Source organism: Entelurus aequoreus, linkage group LG14 (genome assembly GCF_033978785.1).
Source record: "Entelurus aequoreus isolate RoL-2023_Sb linkage group LG14, RoL_Eaeq_v1.1, whole genome shotgun sequence".
Classification (NCBI taxonomy): Eukaryota; Metazoa; Chordata; class Actinopteri; order Syngnathiformes; family Syngnathidae; genus Entelurus; species Entelurus aequoreus.
Window position 1 is genome coordinate 25,373,263 of NC_084744.1, and position 17,922 is coordinate 25,391,184.

General features: G+C 39.1%; 2 protein-coding genes across 9 annotated transcripts in view; one reads left to right on the forward strand and one right to left on the reverse strand.

The window, feature by feature from the left end:
• Positions 1-17,922, reverse strand: part of LOC133664596 (gastrula zinc finger protein XlCGF26.1-like) — a 254,184-nt gene that overhangs the window by 32,956 nt on the left and 203,306 nt on the right. For 2 of the 8 annotated variants that reach the window (XM_062069351.1, XM_062069349.1), the window contains exon 1: positions 8,066-8,504. The exons of 5 other annotated variants lie outside the window; for them this stretch is intronic. In XM_062069351.1, the coding sequence (XP_061925335.1) occupies positions 8,066-8,189 (124 nt within the window). In that variant the 5' untranslated portion in view covers positions 8,190-8,504. Of the gene's footprint in view, positions 1-855; positions 961-8,065; positions 8,505-17,922 lie in introns of those variants that run through there. One more of the 8 variants, XM_062069348.1, reaches the window with a different exon arrangement.
• Positions 8,574-16,216, forward strand: LOC133664643 (zinc finger protein ZFP2-like). The gene is made up of 2 exons (XM_062069450.1): positions 8,574-9,058; positions 13,889-16,216. The coding sequence occupies exons 1-2, from the start codon at positions 8,872-8,874 to the stop codon at positions 15,241-15,243; spliced, it is 1,542 nt and encodes a 513-aa protein (XP_061925434.1). The 5' UTR covers positions 8,574-8,871; the 3' UTR covers positions 15,244-16,216.

A 17,922-nucleotide genomic window follows, 5' to 3' on the forward strand; every position in this document is an offset into this window, starting at 1 on the left:
ATCCACAAATCCTTCATCCTCGCTCAAATTAATGGGGTAATCGTCGCTTTCTCGGTCCGAATCGCTCTCGCTCCATTGTAAACAACGGGGAATTGTGAGAAGCCTTTCAACTGCTGTCGTCACGGTACTTCCGGTACAGGCAAGGCTTTTTTTTTATCAGCAAGCAAAAGTTGCGAACTTTGGCAATATCGCGAAATGATCAAGTATGACACAGAATGGATCTGCTATCCCCGTTTAAATTTTAAAAAATCGTTTCAGTAGGCCTTTAAAAAGCATCCAAACATCTCAATTAAGGTTTTATGTACAAGCAGTAGGTATATATGTCTTTTAGTAACAGGTACATTTTTTAAAATATGTAATATTTACGTATTTTTGCTCATAAGCGCATTAATTTCAAAAACTTTTTTTTTTTTAACAACATCACTGAATATTACACACTGCAGACTTCCTGAGAGCCAACAAACATAATAAAACATCACTTACTATAAATGGTCTGCTGTCACTGTGACGCGCACTGATATAATCTTGTTATATTCCCGTTTAGATAAAGAATGACTCATAATCGTCGCACGGAAAAGGGGGGTGAAGCCAAGCGTCTTTTTGTGTCGTTCGCCAAAAATACATATCCATCGTCATGTCTTTTATAATGATTGTGAACAATAGAAAAAAATCCCCCAAAAAGTGCAGTTCCCCTCTAAATTCAAACGATTAGATTTAAAACTTTAAGTCTATGAGCATGAACTGATGAAGCCTACTTGGATGAGAGGACAAACGTCTTCTAAGACAAAGTGAACAGTCCAGTTGTGATGGATTGAATGCCCTGAGAATAAAATGATATGTGGATGTTGTGCTTACTTGGACTGTGATGAAGCTGTGAGGACACTTCCTCATCTTCGTCTTTAATGTGGGGGGGCTGTGGACCCTCCTCTTCCTCTTTAATGTGAGGGGGCTGCTGGACGTCTGTTGGGTAAATAAGTAAATAACACAAAGAGAGAATAGAAATAGTTTTGGACTGACACTGTTAACACAATCACATTATTTGTGTTCTTTCCTGTGTTGTGTTAAATGTGTGAAGCAAAACAACCAATAAATATGCAGGCAATACCTCCTCTTGTCCCAGTCACTACAATTAATTCAAAAGTGAGTACAAAAACCGACTTGGAAATTTGATGGGAGGCAATTTGAAAAGTTTTTTATAAGCACAAGGCAGCATTGATTGAGGGATTCTTAACTTTTCACTCACTGATGTAAAGTGTGTAAATATTTTATTGTGTATCAGAATCAGAATCAGAATCAAAAATACTTTATTAATCCCCGAGGGGAAATTTAAATTTTCAGCACAATTCCATTCAAGATCAGACAAACATTACAGGGAGACAAAACAGGATCGCTGACGGGTCTGCCAACTTCCGGCGCCCCTTACAAAAAAAAAAAAAACGGTCTATTACACCTATACTTTATCTTTAAACTTAACCATAATCTTTTAATAACATAGTCATTACAATAACTTAAATATCATGAAAATTTAAAAAAATGTAATTCCAAAATCACTTAAAAAAACATTCATGGTATGTTTTTGTCATCATGCAGAATACTTTTTTGTGGTCATTTTGTTGGCTGGGCCAAAAGGAACTTCTATAAAAACACGTTTTACTAATTTTTCTTCAGGATTTGGAGACCATCTATGACACGCTGAAGGAAAGTCAGTCACCTTTATGTTCTTTTAATAAATCAAGTGTTGACTACTTTGGTTACTAAAAATAAATGTTTACTTTCACTTATTGTAGCATGTAAGTCAGAATCAGGAAGTAAAATTATAACTAATTAGATTTGATTACAGTATAAAATGTATTTAGTGACTGTGTGAGTTTTGTGTAAACATCTTGATACAGGTTTAGATCTTCTTGGGGACTGGAACACATATGTCCCGAAAGGATGCACCCATTTTTAAAACCTTCACTAAGCTGTGCCACCAACATTGTCTCACTTAGCTCATTAAGCAAACTACCAGGGTGAGTGAGTCCTTTTAAACCTTCATAGACCTCGTTGTTACTTCTGACCAGTGTAAGATCACCACAAGTGGAACTACTGTATGAGGCTTAAGTGATCATTCCATGATTTTCTGCACCCGTAAAGAACATAGAACCGAGGCTGATGGCCACCAAACAAGCGAAGGTAGAATCCTCAAGACCTAGACTAGCAAGGCTTTCAATGACAAACTGGCAAATTAAGACTTGCCCTGGTACTTGCAAGTACACAGGTCTCTGGGTCAATTCCTAACCTCAGAAAAGTAGATAACTTCACAGTCAAAGTGGGTGACAATATTATAACAAACGAAAATGAGATTACCTATCTTGGCTGCATCGTAGAGACTAATCTCTCTAGTGAAAACATGACTACTAAGGTAGTCAAAGAATCAACCGACAAATTATGTTCTTACTAGTGTTGTCCCGATACCAAATACTTTGGTACCAGGACCTGTACCAAAATGTATTTCGATACTTTTCTAAATAAAAGGGACAACAAAAAAATGCATTATTGGCTTTATTTTAACAAAAAATCTTAGGGTACATTAAACATATGTTTCTTATAGCAAGTTTGTCCTTAAATAAAATAGTGAACATACAAGACAACTTGCCTTTTAGGAGTAAGTAAGCAAACAAAAGCTCCTAATTTAGTCTGCTGACATATGCAGTAACATATTGTGTCATTCATATTCTATTATTTTGTCAAAATTATTACGGACAAGTGTTAGAAAATTGATTATTAATCTATTGTTTATTTACTGTTAATATCTGCTTATTTTCTGTTTTAAAATGTTCTATCTACACTTCTGTTAAAATGTAATAATATTCTTCTGTTGTTTACATTAGTTTTGGATGATACCACAAATTTAGGTATCAATCTGATACCAAGTAGTTACAGGATCATACATTGATCATATTCAAAGTTCTAATGTGTCTAAGGACATATTTCCTGAGTTTATAAACATAATATAATTTGATTTTAAACCAAGAAGATGTTGTGATGCCAAAAAATATTGATGGAATCACGAAGTAGTACTTTTTAAAGGCGGTATAATACCAAATATGATTAATTAGTATCGCAGTACCATACTAATACTGGTATACCGTTCAACCCTAGTTCTTACATAGTAGGATCACCCCGCTGGTGGGTAGAAATCAGTTACGTGCGGTGAGGTTCATGGCTGGTGAGGCACTGACTTCATCACAGTCAGATTTACAAACATATGAACCCTAAAGAGTATCTTAGGGTTTGATTGGCAGCAGTTAACGGGTTATGTTTAAAAGCTCATACCAGCATTCTTCCCTGCTTGGCATTCAGCATCAAGGGTTGGAATTGGGGGTTAAATCACCAAAAATGATTCCCGGGCACGGCGCCGCTACTGCCCACTGCTCCCCTCACCTCCCAGGGGGTGATCAAGGGTGATGGGTCAAATACAGAGGACAAATTTCACCACACCTAGTGTGTGTGACAATCATTGGTACTTTAACTTAACTTTAACTTTACACATACAAACTGTAGCACACAAAAAGCACATTTAATTAAAAAAACTTTATTATGGTCTTACCTTTACTTATAAATGAAGTCCATGCGCCGCTCCTTCTGAACAAAAGCATTGATAACTTGTTTATAGAAGTCTTCCTTATCTTTCTTCAGTTTTAAAAGTCTCTCTGTCTCGATGGAGATCTTCCTTTAATTATTACCTCCTGCTTCGATTGAAAGTCCAGTTTAGAAAACCGTTTTATTTTAGATATGTAATCCTCCATGTTAAAAGTCCAGGCGAGAGGAAAAAATAAACGATCGCTGCTAATTGTAGCTTGTTGTCACTTATTCTGCAGCCGAGTAGTCGCAAGAATGATCCCTGGGATCACTAGCGCCCTCTACCACCATGAGGCGGGATTACTGCGAGCCTCACCCAGTGTGTCTTCGCAGCCGTTTTATGGTTGCTCAGCACAAGAAATATGTTACACACATACAGTTGTTGACAAAATACACTGTACATTACAGGCCTACTGAAACCCACTACTACTGACCACGCAGTCTGATAGTTTATATATCAATGATGAAATCTTAACATTGCAACACATGCCAATACGGCCGGGTTAGTTTACTAAAGTGCAATTTTAAATTTCCCGCGAAATATCTGCTGAAAACGCGTTGGTATGATGACGCTGCGGATGTGACGTCACGAGCTAGAGAGGACATTTTAGTCCAGCACCGCAGCCAGCTTAAAGTCGTCAGTTTTCATCGTAAAATTCCACATGATTCTGGACATCTGTGTTGGCGAATCTGTTGCAATTTGTTCATTGCATTATGGAGAAAGAAGCTGAGCAAGCAAAGAAGAAAGTTGTCGGTGCGAAGCGGAGTATTTTGCGAGGGAAGTCAGCAACACAACACAGCCGGTGTTTGATTGTTTACATTCCCGAAAGATGCAGTCAAGATCGAAGAACTCGGACAACAGAGACTCTTACCAGGAGGACTTTGACTTCGATACAGACGCCTGTAGAGAACTGGGACAACACAGACTCTTACCAGGATTACTTTGATTTGGATACACAGACGCAGACGTGGTACCGTGAGTACGCAGCTGCGCTTCCAAACATTTGATCGCTTGCCCGTACGTGCGTGTCACGTACGTAACTTTGGGTAAATATATAAGCTTTATGAACCTTGGGTTAGGTGAACGGTCCTTTGGGCTGAGTGATTGTGTGTGTTGTGCAGGTGTTTGAATTGTATTGGCGGGTTATATGGACGGGAGCTACGAGCTAGGAGCTAGCATAACAAACACGTAGGTGTTTGTTATGCGGGTTTAATTTGTGGCATATTAAACATAAGCCTGGTTGTGTTGTGGCTAATAGAGTATATATATGTCTTGTGTTTATTTACTGTTGTAGTCATTCCCAGCTGAATATCAGGTCCCACCCGCCTCTCACAGCTTCTTCCCTATCTGAATTGCTTCCACTCCCCACTAGTCCTTCACTTGCACTTTCCTCATCCACAAATCTTTCATCCTCGCTCAAATTAATGGGGAAATCGTCGCTTTCTCGGTCCGAATCGCTCTCGCTTCTGGCGGCCATCATTGTAAACAATAGGAAAATGTGAGCAGCCTTTCCTCTTGTGACGTCACGCTACTTCCGGTAGGGGCAAGGCGTTTTTTATCAGCGACCAAAAGTTGCGAACTTTATCGTCGTTGTTCTCTACTAAATCCTTTCAGCAAAAATATCTCAATATCGCGAAATGATCAAGTATGACACATAGAATGGATCTGCTATCCCCGTTTAAATTTAAAAAAATAATTTCAGTAGGCCTTTAAATACCTCAGCTAACTAAACTATGGAAATTTATAATATAATTCATATAGCAATACGGTCTCACTGCACAGCAGGCCAGCAGTTAGCCGAGTCATTGCGCAATCCATGGTGAGGCTCAACTGGCTGCTGACTCACCGCAAGTCTCTTCTCAGTATTTGAACGGCAAATGTGAAAATTCAGCGATTTTGAATAAAAATGATCTAAAACTGGTGAAGTTAAATGGAAAACAACTTTATTGTATAATCACTGGATACATATAACAATTTAATTTTTCTTTCCATGATGGCACGTGAGACCCTGCCTCACCTGACTGCACGTCACTGGTAGAAATACACTTAAGATTTTAACACAAGAACTCATTTAACCCCACTTTGACTACGGAGTTCATGTTTTGTACCGTGATGCCTTAAAAGTCCTGAAAAACTAACACCAGACCGCCCAAAACAAAATGATTGGGCTTCTACTCAACCGTCCATCTCGGGGCTCACCTTTCCGCCAACCATTTCCTTAACGTGGGGAGAATCTTGGTAGCCGACAGAGTACATCTTCTTGCAGTTGGTCTGGTGTACAAGATACACCATACCACTAAAATACCCATGTACCTGTCTAGGTACTTCAAAATATATTCACCATTATAACACTAAAAAAGGTTCTTATTCGTGTGCCTGCTATAACACCAACATGTCTAAGTCCCTATCAAAAAGAAAACATATTACAGGTTGCGGCTACTCGTAACTGGGGAATATACAAAGCCTTTTACCTATTTGAAATTATATTTTCATTTTTTTTCTTACATTATATTTGTATTTTAAAGGCCTACTGAAACCCACTACTACCGACCACGCAGTCTGATAGTTTATATATCAATGATGAAATCTTAACATTGCAACACATGCCAATACGGCCGGGTTAACTTATAAAGTGCAATTTTAAATTTCCCGGGAAACTTCCGGCTGAAAACGTCTATGTATGATGACGTTTGCGCGTGACGTCAATGGTTGAAGCGGAAGTATTGGTACACCATTGTATCCCAATACAAACAGCTCTGTTTTCATCGCAAAATTCCACAGTATTCTGGACATCTGTGTTGGTGAATCTTTTGCAATTTGTTCAATTAACAATGGAGACTGCAAAGAAGAAAGCTGTAGGTGGGATCAGTGTATTAGCGGCCGGCTGTAGCAACACAACCAGGAGGACTTTGAGTTGGATAGCAGACGCGCTATCCGATGCTAGCCGCCGACCGCATTGATGATCGGGTGAAGTCCTTTGTCGCGCCGTCGATCGCTGGAACGCAGGTGAGCACGGGTGTTGATGACCAGATGAGGGCTGGCGTAGGTGGAGAGCTAATGTTTTTAGCATAGCTCTGTCGAGGTACCGTAGCTAAGTTAGCTTCAATGGCGTCGTTAGCAACAGCATTGCTAGGCTTCGCCAGGCGGCACAGCATTAACCGTGTGGTTACAGGTCCAGTGTTTGGTTCGGTGTCTCCTGATAGTAGTAGGGGCGGCGTGGCGAAGTTGGTAGAGTGGCCGGGCCAGCAATCGGAGGGTTGCTGGTTACTGGGGTTCAATCCCCACTTTCTACCATCCTAGTCACGTCCGTTGTGTACTTGGGCACTTCACCCTTGCTCCTGATGGCTGCTGGTTAGCGCCTTGCATGGCAGCTCCCGCCATCAGTGTGTGAATGTGTGTGTGAATGGGTGAATGTGGAAATACTGTCAAAGCGCTTTGAGTACCTTGAAGGTAGAAAAGCGCTATACAAGTACAACCCATGTATCATTTATTTAGTATTATTGATCTTCTGTCTATCCTTCCAGTCAGGGGCTTATTTCTTTTGTTTCTATCTGCATTTAAGCACGATGCTATCACGTTAGCTCCGTAGCTAAAGTGCTTCGCCGATGTATTGTCGTGGAGATAAAAGTCACTGTGAATGTCCATTTTGTGTTCTCGACTCTCATTTTCAAAAGGATATAGTATCCGAGGTGGTTTAAAATACAAATCTGTGATCCACAATAGAAAAAGGAGAATGTGTGGAACCCAATGAGCCCTTGTACCTAAGTTACGGTCAGAGCGAAAAAAGATACATCCTGCACTGCACTCTAGTCCTTCACTGTCACGTTCCTCATCCACAAATCTTTCATCCTCGCTCAAATTAATGGGGTAATCGTCGCTTTCTCGGTCCGAAACGCTCTCGCTGCTGGTGTAAACAATGGGGAAATGTGAGGAGCCCTTCAACCTGCGACGTAACACTACTTCTGGTACAGGCAAGGCTTTTTTTTATCAGCGACCAAAAGTTGCGAACTTTATCGTCGATGTTCTCTACTAAATCCTTTCAGCAAAAATATGGCAATATCGCGAAATGATCAAGTATGACACATAGAATGGATCTGCTATCCCCGTTTAAATAAGAACATTTCATTTCAGTAGGCCTTTAAAGGGCAAAGTCCTCCCAGGTTATTTTGTCCTATTAACTATCTGTATAAAGTGATGAGGCTAGAATTGAAGTTTAACAATTTATTCTAAAAATGGACTGGGATATGTAACTAATCTTTACGGGTAGTTCAATTCGACAGAACACGACAACCACGTGGTTGCAAGACCACGTTGCAAGTACCAGACGGAATGCATCATCCTCACAAGACAACCAAACGTCTTATATACAATATATTGAAGAGTCGTGTTAATAATGAAATATAAAATTAGTAAACATGTGAAAATAAGAAGTAAACAAACCTGTTCTGTGTAACACAACTTGATGTTTCTTATAATAAACATCCAGTGGTTGATGTTGTCGCTCATTCTCCTCTTTTGTTGGACAAAGTTCCTCCTCGTACTTTGCTATTGTTCTTTCGCACATTTTCGCACAATCACAACACTTTACTCTCACACTTGATCTCTACTTAGCGATGTGTTGATAACTTCCGCGTCTCTTTGTCAGCAGCTAACACGCTAAGCTAACTAGCGAGCTAAGCTAACTAACAAGCAAAGATAGCAGGAGAAGCGGCACAGTGCTTCTAGCGCATCGAGACGATTTTATCCTTAAATAAAGAATCAAAGATGTATTTTATACGACGTAAATATTTCAAACTGGAGAACAAATAATAAGACTGACTTATTAGCGTCCTGCGCTTTTTTTTCCTCCGTCGAAGTGCTTTCACGACAGTTAGCACGCTTGACGTTACAAGGCAGTGGAATGTCTATGAGCAGTACTGCCTTGTAACGTCAAGCGTGATAACTGTCGTGAAAGCACTTCGACGGAGAAAGAAGTGTGCAAGACGCTAATAAGTCAGTCTTATTATTTGTTCTCCAGTTTGAAATATTTACGGCGTATACAATACATCTTTGATTCTTTATTCAAGGATAAAATCGTCTCGATGCGATAGAAGCACTGTGCCGCTTCTCCTGCTATCTTTGCTTGTTAGTTAGCTTAGCTCGCTAGTTAGCTTAGCTTGTTAGCTGCTAACAGAAGACACATAAGTTATCAACACATCGCTAAGTAGAGATCAAGTGTGAGAGTAAAGTGTTGTGATTGTGTGAAAATGTCTACATTACAAATGTTGAGAGCGTTGGTGGATCAGCGATTAACTGCTGCCGTTGAAGAAATATTTGTAGTGTTAGAAAGAACGATAGCAGAATACGAGGCGGAACTTTCTAGAACAAAAGAAGAGAACAAGCAACTACTGGACGCTGTTTTCAAGAAACATCGAGTTGTGTTACACAGAACAGGTTTGTTTACTTCTTACTCTCACATGTTTACTAACTTTATATTTGACTAATAACAAGACAATGACATTTGGAATATATAATATAATCACAATGACCAGTGGTGGAACAAGTCAGAGCTGGGCCGGGGGCGGGCCCCATGACGGGGCCCCCCTAAACCCAAATAATAAAGCTAATTCCAACATCATTTTACAACACACACATGCCTCTCTGGGTTTACCGCCAACAATCTTTAACCAGGTTTTAAAAAGTTTGCCAGCCATTTTAATGAAATTTGCATTTTCCCGACATGTATTTATTTTCTCACTTTCACCACAGCATCAACCCGTTCACAGGATGTCGAAAAATTATCAAAGAGAATCTACATTTTTTTATTTATTTTGCCTATCATTCACAATCCTTATGTAAGACAATAATATGTTTTTATTTTTTATGCATTCTAAGTCGCAAACAAACGTTAGCAAAACCTAAATATCTTAATTCTAACAATGGAGTCAATGGGAGCGCCTCTATTCCGCTCACTAAGCCCCCTAAATAAGAATTAGTTGATTAATACAAAATACCCAGAAGTTATTTTTTTAATGCTATCTCTTTAAAACATGCTGTAAATAAATAAATATAAATGGGTTATACTTGTATAGCGCTTTTCTACCTTCAAGGTACTCAAAGCGCTTTGACAGTATTTCCACATTCACCCATTCACACACACATTCACACACTGATGGCGGGAGCTGCCATGCAAGGCGCTAACCAGCAGCCATCAGGAGCAAGGGTGAAGTGTCTTGCCCAAGGACACAACGGACGTGACTAGGATGGTAGAAGGTGGGGATTGAACCCCAGTAACCAGCAACCCTCCGATTGCTGGCCCGGCCACTCTACCAACTTCGCCACGCCGTCCCAAAAATGCATATCCTCTGGAAATGTGCCTTACAATAGCCACAAACTGGAGGATACATTTTTAATTAGGATAACATTTAAAAAATAGTTTCAAGGTTTTATGGAATTTTCCAGGGTGTACCCCGCCTTCCGCCCCCCTGTAACCCCAAAAGGGACAAGAGGTAGAAAATGGATGGATGGATGGAAAAAGACACATCATAGAATTATATATATATATCCTTTAGATGCATTAAAGATAAACTTCAGTTAATGAAACATGTAGAATATATTGTGTTTTACACCCTCTGTTGTTTAAAAAGGGCACAGTTAGGGCTGGACCATCATGGCAAAAATAATAATCACCATTATTTTGATTGATATTGTAATCACGATTAATTACACGATTATTCATTAATATGAAAACACCAGTATTTATTTTACTAGCAAAACTCAACTTAAAATATAGTTTTTTAAAAATGGTTATTAGTTAGTAACAAATAAACCACAACAAGTAACATAATAGTAAAAATAAATGTAAATAACAATGGCAATATAAAAAAACAATAACATTTAGTTTTTTGTTGTAATTGTTTTTAGTTCCATTTTTTTACCTTTTACACGTATTTTACTACTATTTAAGTATGTGCTTTTTTTGTCAAATAAGAATGTATAAAATGCTTAATTAAATGCAGAATCTCTCACATTTATTGGTGCAATAGTGACAATCATTGGTACTTTAACTTTAACTTAATACATCTTTGGACAATTTTGACCAGTACTTTGGGTCAAAGCATAATAATTGTGTAAATGCATCATCAATAAGTTCATTATGCTTGTGTGAGGTGCTTTTTTGTTAGCAACTGTTAAGTAAAAGAAAAGGGGTAGGATTAAATAAGCTCTGCTTCTTCCTACTCCTTTTCGAACATGTTGAAAAGAGAAACTGGAAATTGTGATGTATCATGTTGTATGCTTGCATGTTTGAAATAAACTCAAACTCAAACCTTTATTTTGTCAGTGCAGTCAGACCTATTATTGTGTGAGGGGGGAGGATTATTGCAAAATTGTGAAATAAAATGTTTTCCACTCACAAAGATCCCAAACGTCCAGAATTTTAACCGCTGATTTGTATTTTTGATGTTCAGTTGGACGACCAGAGGAATTAGTTGTCACGACAGCTAACTTTATCTTCTTACATCACACGTTCAACCATCCTCCATTGCAGCAAATACATTACATTTCTTACACGTATTATTATCACTGAAGGACAGTAGAACGAGGCTAAACATATTACACACAAAGGACGGGCGGGCTAAGAGCTAAGCTAGCCGCTAAACTAGCTTGAAACGAGAAGAAATAAGTGCTTAATAATTTTTCCCATTCAAAATGAATTGGCCGTTTTTCAAACTTCCACCATTTCTACTTTTTTTCAACCGATTCAAATCCCACCTTCAACATATTCCGCTAATCCTGGACATTCAAACTATCATTTTCCCAAGTTCCAATAAATTCCAGGAATAACCCGAATTCCCGTTTTTTCAAACACTTTTTTTCACCCTTTTTTCTGTCGACCACATTTTTCAACCCACTTCAACCGTTCCACCGGAAAATCATTCCTCTTAATTAGGACAAAAAAACTAAGTTGTTTTTTTCTCTGGAAAAATTCCCGGTTTTCCAGGAATTCCATAATACTATTTCCCAACAAAAAAATGTTGCTACTTCAACATTTCTCGACCGATTTGAAAAATTCCAACACCAACCATTCACTCATTCAGAACAGTCACATTTTTTTAGCATTTTCAAGGAAAATTCCTCTTTTCCCAAAATTCCCAAATTTCCATGAAATTCTCATTGAAATAAATGGGACATTTTTCAAAGTTCCACAACTCCAACATTTTTCATCCGATTCAAACCGTTCCAACTTCAAACTGTTCAGCCTATTCGGTAATCACAGGCTTTCCCTTGACAAAATCCAAAAATTCACAGAATTTCACGTTTTCCGGGACATTTTTCCCCATTCAAAATTAATTAGCCATTTTTCAAAATTCCACCATTTTCACATTTTTCAACCGATTCAAACCATTCCACCTTCAACATATTCCACTAATTCTGGAAATTGAAATGATCAGTTTTCCAAGTAAAAAAAAATTCCAAGAATTCCAAGAATTCTCGTTTTTTTCAAACCATTTTTTCACCATCTTTTCACCCTTTTTTCTGTTGACAGCATTTTTCAAGCCACTTCAACTGTTCCACCGTCAAATCATTCCTCTTAATCAGGACAGAAAACAACATTTTTTTTTAACTGGAAAAATTCCCGGTTTTCTCGAAATTCCAGGAGTTCCATAATACCATTTCTCAATTAAAAATGTTACGACTTCAACACTTCTCAACTGATTTGAAAAATTCCAACACAAACTCATTCAGAACATTCACCTTTTTTAGCATTTTCAAAAAAATTCCCGCTTTCCCCGAAATACTCAAAAAATTCCATGAAATTCCCATTGAAAGGAATACAATGAAAGTTCCACAACTCCCACATTTTTCATCGATTCAAACCGTTCCAACTTCAAAATATTCAGTGTGTTCAGGAATTGTGTTCTCCCCTTCAACACTTATTAAAATAAATTCCCAGTCTTTAGGGACATTTTCCTCATTCAAAATGAATTATCCATTTTTCAAACTTCCACAATTCCCACATTTTTCAAACCCATTCCACCTTTAACACATTCATCCTGGAAATTCAAACAACCATTTTTCCACATTCAAGAAATTTCCAGGAATTCCCGTTTTTTTCTAACCTTATTTCCAACCTTCTTTAGTGCAATGACTCCTTTCACATTGTTCAACCCATTTAAATTGTTCCACTATAAAAACATTTCTCTGAGTCAGGACAAAAAACCAGGTTGGTTTAAGAACTTCAAAAATTCCCGGTTTTCCCGAAATTCTAACTCTTCAACATTCAAACCATTCCAACATTAAAACTATTCTTACATTCATACTACATTCTGTTAGCATTTCAGTTCAACTTCAGTATTGGAGCATTCACACACCATTTTTTCAGGAATTGCTTCATCTAGTTATTAATAATAATAATAATAATAATAATAATAATAATGGACTAGATTTTATATAGCACTTTTCTAGACACCCAAAGCACTTCACAGAGAAGTAAGAACCCATCATTCATTTTTACAACTCATTCATTCATCATTCATTCACCGGTGTGAGCGGCACCGGGGGCAAGGGTGAAGTGTCCTGCCCAAGTACACAACGGCAGCGAATATTAGTATTATTATAATTAAATGTTGCTTACCACATTGAATGTGTGGACTGCATGAATGATTCTTTCTCAGTTCTCACTCTAACGCAATTTAAGTGTCTAGAAACGCACTAAATTAATCTAATCCATTATTACTATTATTAATAAGGTAAACAAGTTATCTTTTGAAGGAGTAGTCAGTAATCTGATTACTCCTTCCCAGTTTAACTGTTGTGACACTATCTAAATGAAAGCAAAACAGATGTCATCTTTTTTGGCCAACATGTTGACTGTGCTCATGCTATTTTTTGAGCAGACATGTCTCTAAAGACAAATGTGAAAATCACTGTAATTATTGTCCACCAGCAGGGGGAGCTCATCACTAGTACTACTGTGTGGAGGCTGGCATGTGGGACATTATTTCCTGTGTGTGTATGACTTATTCAGAGGGAGAACAGCACACTAGTATGGATTGCAGGAATGACTTTTAGGATGTTTTTATATGAATAAGGTGGATTGGATGTTGGCCTGGGAAGGCATTTCCCTGAAGGTCTTCTTCATGTGCCAGGTGGAAGTACCCTGACTGCTGTGAGGGGAAACTGAGGAGATTGTGAGATCATATGTTGGCGCAGGAGAGTGTCTCATGTGACTGAGCAAAGCTGGACTTTTCTAAAGAATGTTTGTGTTCTCCTGTCCCGCAGACGTCGAAGAAGAATATATTCCTCATGAGCTGGAAGAAGAGCCACAGCCCCACCACATTAAAGAGGAAGAAGAGATACCACATTCCCATCACCTTAAAGAGGGAGGGGAGGATCCACAGTCCCCCCATATTAAAGAGGAACACGAGACACCACAGACCCATAGTGTTAAACTGACCCTTCACATTAAAGGTCAAGCGGAGGACCCACTGATCTTACACATCAAAAATAAAGAGGAGGACCCACTGAGCCCTCACTTTAAGGAGCAAGAGAACCCGCTGACCCCTCACATTAAAGAGGAAAAGGAGGACCCACTGAACCCCTACTTTAAAGAGGAAGAGGAGGACCAAGAGCCGCTACACATTAAAGAGGAAGAGGAGGAACACTACATCAGTCAGCCTAAATGGTTGGAGGAGTTCCCAGTGACTGGTGTCTCTGTGAAGAGTGAAGATGATGAGGTCAAAGGTGAAAGTAAGGAGAAGAGAGAGGAGGAGCCTCCAAGCAGCAGCTCAACACAACACATGACAACAGAAGCTGATGGAGACCACTGTGGAGGATCACAAGCAGACAAGCTCTTAGCTCCACTATCAGATAGTGAGGACACAACGTCACACTCTCCTGACACTGATGATGAAGACTCTAAAGATGATAAGACATGTCACACTGACAACACTCACTTGAAATGTTCTCACTGTGACAAAACCTTTAAATACCATAGTTTTCTGAAAAGACACATGAGAATACACACTGGAGAAAAAAAATTTTCTTGCTCAGAATGTGGTAAATGTTTAGTAACAAGTTGCAATTTGAAAGTACACATGATGAGAACACACACTGGTGAAAAACCTTTTATCTGTTCACTCTGTGGTAAAGGTTATGTACAAAGTCACAATTTGAAAGTACACATGAGAACACACACTGGTGAAAAACCTTTTTCTTGTTCAATCTGTGGTAAATGTTTTGCACAAAGTTCATCTTTGGTAAAACACAGAAGAAGACACACCGGAGAAAAACCTTTTTCTTGTTCAATCTGTGGTAAAAGTTTTGTACAAAGTAACAATTTGAAAGTACACATGAGAACACACAGTGATGAAAAACCTTTTTCCTGTTCAACCTGTGGTAAAAGTTTTAGAGAAAGTCAATATTTGAAAATACACACGAGAACACACACTGGTGAAAAACCTTTCAAATGTTCAATCTGCAACAGAAGCTTTTGTGAACGATCAAACCTTGTAGCACACATGAGAACACACACAGGAGAGAAAGTGTTGAGTTGCTTTGTGTGTGGTGAAAGATTCTCTTATAAGTACCAGTGTAAGAAACACAAGTGTGCTGGTGAGAACAGCAGCAGCAAATGAAACTGCAGGATTTGAAATAAACTGTAAAGACTTTAATTTTGACTTTCCAACAACATCAGCACATATAACATGTGTGACATTGTTGTTTGTGTAACAATGCTGTAACATGCTTCTATATTTATACACCCATTTTTTTTCCAGTCCCTTACATGCATTAATATGCAACACTACTACAATACTTTTATATTAATATAAAATATTACAAGAACAATTTTACTAAAAAGGTCAGTAAATCCAAAACAGTACAAAACATGTGATTTATTCAATTAACATTTAGTGTATATACCTTGTATACAATATCATTTCCTTTTAAAATGTGTGGCTGTATGTGTAAAATTGTTGTTTGTGTAACAATATTTTAATATGCTTCTACATTTATAGATTAGATATTTTGTATTAGTGTTTTTTTTAGTCAAGTACATGCATTAATATGCAACATTGTGTACTTTTATTTACAATTGAACAGAACAATTTGACTGAAAAGGTGAGAGTAAACAGTGCAAGACATATTTTACATACATTAAAAAAATTTAAGTGTATATATATTCATCTTACAATATTAGACTTATTCATAATAGTGTTTTTTTTTTATAGGTGTTTGAAATATTGAAGTGTTACATATTTTTATTGCTAATTATTAATCATCCCATAGATTAGCACCTTTATATGATATACTGGTACTGGTTCACATCTGAAACATCTTCTGGACCACTTCAGGAAGCATATTATTATTTACTTTATACATCATTTGAACCGTTGTCTTTTATATAGTTTTAAAATGTGACTTTATGAGTCATTTGTTGGGTCTCTATAATCGTTTTTATTAATTATCTTTATTACTCTCTTTTGTAATATGATGATTGTGTTGTGATTGTTTTATATGTATGTACCCAGACCTTTATGCAATATAAAAGTAAGAGAAAATGACTGAATTGTTTGTGGAAGGATGGTTTTGTTTTTACAAACTTACATTTGTGGATAAAATAAAAAAATCCATTATTGTGTTTTAAACATTTTGTAATTTTTTTTTTTCTTTTTTAACATCCCCAAAACAATATCAATATCAGAAAAAAAGTTTGGCATGTCAGGCAAAAGCCAATATTTACTTTGCATTCATTCATAAAATAAACTGTTTATTTTGTTTCGCTATCACAGATAGAACAAGTTTTGTCTTCAATTGCAAAACAACATCCTGAAATTATTTTAAGTGGTCAATTCTGTTCTTTTTTTTATTTTTATTTTTTTATGAACTCCTTTGCCTTTGGAACAATGGAAACTTTCAAGTTGTTTGCATTTTTTGTTTGTTTGTTTTGTTCCAGAGAAAATACAGCAAATAAGAAATAGTAAAGAATTGTCTAATTTCACTCCTCTCTGAGCTGCCACCTTACCGTGGTAGAGGAGTTTGCGTGTCCCAATGATCCTAGGAGCTATGTTGTCCGGGGGCTTTATGCCCCCTGGTAGGGTCTCCCAAGACAAACTGGTCCTAGGTGAGGGATCAGACAAAGAGCAGCTCGAAGACCTCAATGAAAAATAAAAACGATGGACCCAGATTTCCCTCGCCCGGACGCGGATCACCGGGGCCCCCCTCTGGAGCCAGGCCCGGAGGTGGGGCACGAAGGCGAGCGCCTGGTGGCCGGGCCTGTCCCCATGGGGCCCGGCCGGGCACAGCCCGAAGAGGCAACGTGGGTTCCCCCTCCAATGGGCTCACCACCCATAGCAGGGGTCATAGAGGTCGGGTGCGATGTGAGCTGGGCGGAAGCCGAAGGCAGGGCACTTGGCGGTCCGATCCTCGGCTACAGAAGCTAGCTCTTGGGACGTGGAACGTCACCTCGCTGGGGGGGAAGGAGCCTGAGCTAGTGCGCGAGGTGGAGAAGTTCCATAGTCGGACTCACTTCGACGCACAGCAAGGGCTCTGGAACCAGTTCTCTCGAGAGGGGCTGGACTCTCTTCTACTCTGGCGTTGCCGGCAGTGAGAGGCGACGGGCTGGGGTGGCAATTCTTGTTGCCCCCTGGCTCAGAGCCTGCATGTTGGAGTTCAACCCGGTGGACGAGAGGGTAGCTTCCCTCCGCCTTCGGGTGGGGGAACGGGTCCTGACTGTGGTTTGCGCTTACGCGCCAAACCCACCCTTTTTGGATTCACTCGAGGGAGTACTTGAGAGTGCTCCCCCGGTTGATTCTCTCGTTCTACTGGGGGACTTCAACGCTCATGTTGGCAGCGACAGTGAAACCTGGAGAGGCGTGATTGGGAAGAATGGCTGCCCGGATCTGAACCCGAGCGGTGTTTTGTTATTGGACTTTTGTGCCCGTCACAGATTGTCCATAACGAACACCATGTTCAAACATAAGTGTGTCCATATGTGCACTTGGCACCAGGACACCCTAGGCCGCAGTTCCATGATCGACTTTGTAGTTGTGTCGTCGGATTTGCGGCCTCATGTTTTGGACACTCGGGTGAAGAGAGGGGCGGAGCTTTCTACCGATCACCACCTGGTGGTGAGTGTGCTGCGATGGTGGGGGAGGATGCCGGACAGACCTGGCAGGCCCAAACGCATTGTGAGGGTTTGCTGGGAACGTCTGGCAGAGTCTCCTGTCAGAGAGAGTTTCAATTCCCACCTCTGGAAGAACTTTGAACATGTCACGAGGGAGGTGCTGGACATTGAGTCCGAATGGACCATGTTC